At 33.8% G+C, this 8,511-nt stretch overlaps 1 protein-coding gene across 1 annotated transcript; it reads right to left on the reverse strand.

The window, feature by feature from the left end:
• Window positions 1-918: 918 nt before the first annotated feature.
• LOC134230188 (forkhead box protein F1-B-like) lies at window positions 919-8,278 on the reverse strand. The gene is made up of 2 exons (XM_062711957.1): window positions 6,851-8,278; window positions 919-1,183 (listed from the first exon to the last, which is right to left on the reverse strand). Exons 1-2 carry the CDS (start codon window positions 7,911-7,913, stop codon window positions 1,047-1,049), a joined length of 1,200 nt encoding a protein of 399 aa, XP_062567941.1. The 5' UTR covers window positions 7,914-8,278; the 3' UTR covers window positions 919-1,046.
• Between the last annotated feature and the right edge of the window lie 233 nt (window positions 8,279-8,511).

The raw sequence follows: 8,511 nt of genomic DNA on the forward strand, positions 1-8,511 counted from the left end.
TGAAAGCCCTATCCCTTACCATTCAAAAGTTATGGCCAAGGTTAAAGTTTTTTTCACAAGTACAGAGATCTACAAGGTCAAGGTCAAAAGGGTCAAGGTTGTTGGTATCCAATGAAAGGTCTTTTAACAAAGATTATATATGTGAAGTATAAATGTCCTGGTATCTACTGTTCAAAAGATATGGCCAAAGTAAAAGTTTAAAATTTTCATGTAAAAGTGGGTCAAACTCGAAGGTCGAGGTCAAAAGGTCAAATTTGGTGGTACCCAAAGAAAGATCTTGTCACAAGGAATAAACATTTGAAATATGAAAGTCATGGCTCCACTAAATCAAAAGTTATGGGCAAGGTTAAAGTTTTTCCGGACAAAGAGACAAACAAAGAGACAGACAGACAGACGGACGGACACGACAAAAACCATATACCCCCGAAACTTCGTTTACGGGGGCATAAAAACATCATTCAGGATTATTTTACCAGATGATTTTGTCAGCTTATAAAATAGTTACCTTATTTACCTACATCTTTGGTTCAATACTGATTTTTTTTCAAAATAATGGCGGTGGGGGGTATGCATGCCCTTATAAGGAATATAAGATGAAACCTTAATATCAACCTAGCCAGAAGGAGAAGAAACGACTGCTATATATACATGTATATTATATACGAGTACCTTTTTTCTTTGTCTTGCATTATAAGGTTATCATCTGTGTTGACTTTCTAAAAGAATATTTTCAATAAACCCTGTATCACTTCGTCACTGAACTTATATAAATGAACAAACACATAAGTAAAGTTGGTTTATATCATACAAATATACAGTAATTTTTTTGTAATGTTAAAATTTTAAATAGTTCAAATCTTCATTATTTTCACAATTTATACAGTATTTTCACATACAACATTAAATTACAAACACACAAATACAATTTAAGCCGTAAAATATAAAATATACTTTTGAAACTTTTACTTTCCATGTCTTAAAATAAGATAACGAATAGTTTTCTGAGCAAATAAAACCTGCCGTCTTTGGTTATCCAAGCGAAAATATCACATGACACATTTTTCAGTATAATAAGATGCATGATGTAAAGCGTTATTCATGGGATTGGTTCCATAATGTCCAAAATACGGCTTCCGGTCACATGACGTATTCTGACTATAGGAAGGTGCTTGAAGTCGCATACCTAAAATATAAAAATATTTTAAATGTAATATTTATAAAAGTAACAGGAATTTGTTTCCTGTGTGCTTCTTTTTACAGAATAGTAGATTTTTTTCAGTGAAATTTGGAGAGAAAAAAGTAAACATATAAACATAATTTGCACTTGTACGGTAAGGATGACGTGTACTTATTCTTCCACTATAATAAATTTCGACAGGCGGTATTACTTATTCATTAGGAAGAGTTCACAGCGGGAGTTATCTGTTATAACACATCTGCTTCGTTTTCGGGACAAATCACGATCCCATTAGCGTTAGCACGCTCCCCAATCCGTAATGTACGTTTTGGAACGTACGTATACCGCAATCTCTTTTGTTCTGTTCGTCATTATATCAGGTGCCGAAAACTGTTCTAATCACTATGTGGTAAAGTAATATAATCTATCATATTGAGAATTTCGTCTGCAGATTTAAAAAAAAAAACAACTTGTTAGTATATAAACTAAAGTGATATCAACAGTTAGTGAAAGATACTCATTGCATACAAATAATTTGGTACTTGGACATGTATGGAAGCATAATAAACCAATGTCAAGGGGGTCGTATATCACACTTATCGTCCAATCGTGTGTGGGGTTTCGTCAAAACGCCAGAAGGGCACCACAACTAGCCCTTAAACCAGAGATAAGGACACGAAGAAAGTGTTTCCTGCATGATAAAAACAACGTAACAGAGAAATACGAACGTTGAGGTGCGATAAAAAGCCATATTTATTGGGTTGACACTGATGTAATAGTTCCCACACTGAAGGGAAATACACATTGCAAATTTTTATATATTTTATATCTATATATTTAAATTACCTGTTTTCCTGATTTGCTGAAGGAATATATTTTTTCCTTTTACTTTGACTTATTTGCAATTGCTATATGCTATAAAGAGTATTTTCCACAAATTTTACTAAAAATTGAATTCAACTTAAGTACAAAAGCCACCCGCCTAGTTATTCCGTACAGTGTATCAGCTGAAAAGTTTCCCGAATAGGCTAGTTTCATTTACGTTAGATATTACGTTCTTTGACCGAGAAAAACAAAATTTACATGAAAATTGTAGATGTAAACGTAGATAAAAAAAAAAAAGACTTAAGTCGGACAAATACGGAAATTGATGAACAATTCGGAATTTGAAAAGCGGTTACAATCTTTTAATATCTATTTTTTTCACAAATATGATATATAATTTTTTTATGATTAAAAAAATATTTATATTTAACATTATATAGGTACTGGGTTATACTTTAATATCAAAGTAATGGTATAAACCCCCATTGAATAAAGGGCGAATTATTACTAATATCCTGCTGGAATGGCCATGTTTTCTAGAATATTTATTTACCAACAAAAATAACCTTTTATCTAGATGTAGGAAGCAATTTATTTATGAATGATATATAACATATTGAATTCGTAATCTTTTGGAAAAATGAAGATAGTTGCCATTTCCTATTCGACATTTTTCTGTTTCTTAAAGCTTGAGGATAGAAAATTCATATACATATGTATATGTAATAGGAACATGGGAGTACGTTAAGAAAACATTGAAGACTCCGCTGAAGCTCTCGCTAACGTGCGAAGCATCGTGTTTGAAATGGAATACAACATAAACTAGTGCTAATTGTAACGGGAACCGTTACAGATGTTCCCCAAACGCTCCCCAACTCCCTTTTGGTGCCATATTCCCTGTAAGCCTTATAAAATAAGACAACATCTGTGCATTTTTGACTTTAAAAACGTTTTCCATGAAGGATACCAATAATATTCAAATTTTAACATTGCACGTGTGCGCATGTGAATGCACGTGTGCAATGATCATATCATCTTGTCTACACTTTCTATATATTTAAATATATTATATATTAAAGCATCTAGTCCAAAAGTATTAAAAAACACTCATTCAAGTGTATTTTTAGTTTCACTCGTTCTAAATGCACGCACGTGCGTGCACGTGCATGATGACCATACCTTCTTGTAGGAAGCCCTTATATCTATCTAGATTCTAAATCCCATCCTGTTTGGTTGAAAAACAAGGGAGTCATAGCCATTTTAAGTTTCAGCCAATCAGATTGCAGCACACGTGCATGTGCGTAATTTCTTGAAATTTGTTGTATATCATATTGCAGGATATCCTAATATATGACTATGTATTAAATTTCAAAGCATTTCGTCAAAAAACAAAGGAGATATAGCCATTTAAAGTTTCAGCCAATCAAATTGCAGCACACGTTCACGCACATGATTTCTTGAAATTTTTTGTATATCATATTGTAGAATATTCTATTGCATGACTATGTTTTAAATTTCAAAGCATTTCGTCAAAAAACAAAGGAGATATAGCCATTTAAAGTTTCAGCCAATCAAATTGCAGCACACGTTCACGCGCATGATTTCTTGAAATTTTTTTGTATATCATATTGTAGGATATTCTAATGCATGACTATATTTTAAATTTCAAAGCATTTCATCAAAAAACAAAGGAGATATAGCCATTGAAAGTTTCAGCCAATCAGATTTCAGCGCACGTGCATGCGCGTGTTTTCATGAAAATTTCTATATATCAAATTGTAGCATATCCTAAGGCATGACTATATTCAAAATTTCAAAGCATTTCGTCAAGAAACAGAAAAGATATTGAGATTTTTGTTTCAGCCAATCAGAGCGAAGCGCACGTGCATGCGCGTGAGTTCTTGCTAATTTGACATTGCCATATTATCTACACTATCAATATATCCTTATATAATGAGTTTCAAAACATTTCATTAAAAAATGTAAAAGTTATGGCTATTTTAAGTATATCTGTCATTTTACTCATTTCACGCGCCCGCACGTGCAGGCGTATGCGCGCAAAATGACCTTCGTTCCGCACACCTACACTACACACCCATTAACCCTAAAAAGGTTTTAACTTAGTTTGGTGAACAGTTTCTGAGAACACTCGCGGACAAAAAAGTACCGGAGAACAAATAAGAAAAAAAATAATAATAATAATAAGAAACCGAGTAAAAACAATATGTTCCCAAACTCCGTTTGGGGAACATAATGATGTTGTTTTCCTAAACATTCTCTCACGAATCATCATTTCTGATTGGAAAATGAGTGATTCTTATCCGTAAAGAAAAACTGTGAAATGCCGAACATCCACGGAGCTTTTAGATCTGTATTCAGACCGTCCTTTAATCTACAATCTAAAGAGGTCCCTGGTTATGTAAGTCTCTGTATCGGCCAGGAGAAAGGCAGTTTACTTAACCCCTCCGAATAAATAAATAATCCCCACGGTGAAGATCGGACACCAGAAATGAAGCATTGATAGTCCTGATGAATTATCATGAAGCGATCAGTAAGAAGCGGACGCTTCCTCCATTGGACTCCCAGGGGGCGAACATTAAAAGACTAATAAATTATCCACTACCAAGAATCAACAATGTTTGATTTTCACAGTTAATCGCCAAAGTAAATGTGGTATAATATTTTTCATAGCGAACATTGTTCTGATTGCATGCATTATGGAATTACGTTATATACATATAGATATTGCATATTGAATTTTTTGCATTGAGCTTTTAAGTTTATAAATAAAAATTATATTCATTCTCTCTGTGCCTACCTGTTTATCGTATATATGTTTTATAATTTGTTTTCAAAGTTTTAACTTATCAACATGCAGAGAGGCGCCATACTTTTTTTGTACTATGCATTTGTTCTATAAAGTAAATGTATGCGTGTTTTTCCTGTACAGAAGCGTCATGTCATACCATAGTGATTTTTCTTGTAAAAAATGTTAGAAAATTGTTACCATACGTATGTATGAAGAAAAAAGATTACGGATACATTCTATCCCACTAGCTGAAACTTCATTTTAAAAAAAAATAAATAAACTCAGTCAATCTGTAATTTAGCCAGATATTTAACAATTGACTAGGAAATGAAACAAGATTTACTATTTTAAATCTAATTTTAATTTTTAAAAAAAAATCTGATTAACAATTGAAATTGAGCATATGTTGTTTATTCCCCGAAGGAATCATTTTGTGATCGTCAAGTTAATAGTATCATTATTATAACATGAAAAACAAATAAATATTATTTTATAAAACTTAAAAATATTTGATGATAATTATTTATGTTAGTGTCTAAAGAAAGTATTAATTTAAATTACGGAAAAAGCTTAAATTGTGCAACCTATTATGAAGTTCGAGGATAAATAGAGATGTAAATATGAAACAGATTACACGTTTATCCTAGGCTACAGTATTTCTTCTCATTATTAAGTATATGAAGCATTTGTCCATTCAGTAATACATTGTATATCACAAATAAAACGATGGATTTGATTGCGTCCGTGATTACATCTATAACGGGAATGACACGGACACAACCATACCGATCCCGACCTGTGACACGCCCGAAGGGATTATGGGACCCATACGGCACTCTGGTACTTTAGTTCGTAAGTGTTGATTAAATTAACAAGTGTGTAACAAAACAGCGGGTGATTCCGTGATTTATTACATTTGCGTTCTTTAATATTTGTATACTTATATTAAAAGAAATTTAATTTCAACCAACTTTGAATATATAAGTTTAATTTTCTTTTTGTTTTGTTTGTTTGTTTTATTGTAGACAAATCAAGCGGCAGTTTTATTTTTGTTTCTGTGTTAAAATTAAGGGTAAATATGAATCTGGAAAAAGGTTAGGCATCGATGTTATCTTCAATTTAACTTTTAAAGCGCTTAAATTCAATTAGTAGTTCAGTGTGTTAATTGTAATTGTTAAATTAAAATATAAACTTATTAAGAGAAAAACTAAAATATTAACCTAACATTGGAATAACCTGGGGAAACTGACTCCTGCCACGGTAAAAGATAAAGCCATGCCATCTGTATCACCGACCAGATCTGGGAATTAATTCATTAGACGCGGTCGATAATTATCTCTTTTAGCTCATTAACAGACAGACACGTAAGTTACTGATTGGGGAACAAATCTTCTAGCAAATACTTTTCATTTAAATTTGTATAATGCGTGTTCAGTATAAAATATAACTATTTTTTTAGAACAACAAAATTATACAAGTTGCGCATAAAAATTGTTTCAAATGGCATTTCAAGACACTGTATCTATGGTTTTTATCAAACATACATTAAATAATTCTCTGTAAGAAAAAGAGTAATTGTTGCATTGATTTGAGAAAAGAGAGACCAAATTTATAGTACATGTCTCGCAATTGGTTTTGACACATAATATCTAGAGGGATTTACCTAGTATTTCAACCACATTTTTTCTACATCCATACTTTGTATGAAAAGTAAAGTAAATACAAACGCGATAATCCTTCACACGTGAAGGGAAACATTTTTTTACTGTTTTGTAATTTTTTTTTCGGGTTGTGGAATGTTTCCTCGTGAGTTGTGTCAAAAAGATGTCAGTTTCTCTGCAAAAACTGGCGATAATTGAGTTACTTCTGTTCCCTAGTTAACTAATTGATGTGGCGGTTTAAAACGTGCAAAAATTTGATAAGAAGGATGAATATTTTCACCCTAAAACTAACGCAATTTTTTGCAATTAAAACATTTCTCATTTGACATAGGGACTTAATTAATGGGTTTTGGAATTTAGTTTGTTAAAAATAAATACCTGCAAGTGCTAAATCCATGGGTTCTGATGTCGTTAATGTGTTTGTGACGTATGACGTAGGCTCCCCGGAACCGGATGGGGATATACTGGGAACAGAACCCGTGCTTCCTGCTGGACTGAGTGGCTGCTGCTTCGGAAAACGTTGTGTTGTCCACGCCATGGAAAGTCCCTGCATGTTATGGTCTCTGTCATAAAGTGGGAGGTTACTAGCAGGACCACCCTGAACATAATCCCCCTCAAGTCCGGACATGGCACAACTGGACCCAAATCGTCCACTTGCAGGTAGATTAAAGCTACAGTTTTGGTTATACTGCTGGACAGTGGAATAAGTAGATGGATGAAGTCCTGTTGGTTGTGATGTCATCATTCCCGAAGTGTCATACGGTTGAGAAGAGTTCACAGCACATTGCATGTTCATTGAATTCATGTTAGTATTTTGAAAGAAGTCATAATGTGGTCCTAACATTGGGGTCCCAGTTGGCGTCACCCCATTCATTCCAATCATTCCGAAGGGTTTTAAGGCCTGACACTTTCTACGGAATCCTCTTGGGCGACGCCGGAAAGAACCCTCCTCAAACATAAATTCTGCGGCAGGATCAATGGTCCAATAATGTCCTTTTCCGGGCCTGCCCAGTCCCTTTGGTAATTTAATGAAACACTCATTCAAAGAAAGGTTATGTCGAACTGAGTTTTTCCATCCCTGGTATGCACCTCTGAAAAATGGAAATCTTTGTTGTAGAAAATTATATATTTCACTTAGGGTGCATCGTTTGTTTGGTGTCGCTTGTATCGCCATTACTATTAAGGCGATGTAAGAATACGGAGGTTTTTCCTGTCGTCTGACACCGACTCCTGCCTTTTTGGTGTCCTTCTGATTCGGTTCTTCGGTGGTCGTTGTAGTCGGTGTTTCCTCGGAAGAGTCATCTTCGTCGTCATCGGATGATGCTTCATTGTCACAAGCTTCGGGTTCGGCTTTCGGAATAATTTTTCCTCCTACGTCTTGCAGCACTTGGAGATTTGTAGAAATGTCCTTACTATCGACAAGGTTTGTAGCAGTTTCCATGTTGTTTATTATTTCGCGTTCCCTATAGTAAACTGACCGATATTCTACTATCTGGAGAGTTCACACAAATAAATATACTAATATACACACAACGCATAGAAGCCAAAAGTTCCTTTTTGTACCTTTTAGTCCAGCCGACACATTATAGATTATTACAGTAAAAATATAAGTATTGAATTTGTAGATTTCCTTTCTCTATCGGTGATAACGTCATAAACTTGTGATCATGTTTGATTAAATAGTACATCCAAATTCCGATTTTATGCATAATTTGCCGGGAATTATAGCATCAAATTGATGCTGCTTGACTCTCAGACGTTCTTTGCGCTGATTGGTGGAATGTTAATTTGGTAGGCGGAGCTCGTTCCCGTCGATTTATCAGTAACAACCAGATTCTGCAGCAGGAGTAATTCAATATGCAACATTGCCACACAATGCAAGATAACGCAAAACCAGCATGTAAATTACTAAAGAAGCGACATTTATTTTTTTTAATATAATTTTTTGTGGATGAATATTCTAATTGATATAAAAAAAAATCCAAAAGTTCCCTTAATTTCCTTCATTTGAAAGAATATATTATGAATATCAATATAGA

The sequence above is a fragment of the Saccostrea cucullata genome, unplaced genomic scaffold (assembly GCF_032062105.1).
Source record: "Saccostrea cucullata isolate Sc308-1 unplaced genomic scaffold, CSIRO_AGI_Scuc_v1 ctg1341, whole genome shotgun sequence".
Classification (NCBI taxonomy): Eukaryota; Metazoa; Mollusca; class Bivalvia; order Ostreida; family Ostreidae; genus Saccostrea; species Saccostrea cuccullata.

Excerpts from the sequence above, each read along its gene's own strand:
- LOC134230188 (XM_062711957.1), bottom strand. The coding sequence starts at position 7,913 with ATGGAAACTGCTACAAACCTTGTCGATAGTAAGGACATTTCTACAAAT. Across the intron at positions 1,184-6,850 it reads CATGGATTTAGCACTTGCAG|GTATGCGACTTCAAGCACCT; the intron begins GTATTTATTTTT and ends TTTATATTTTAG.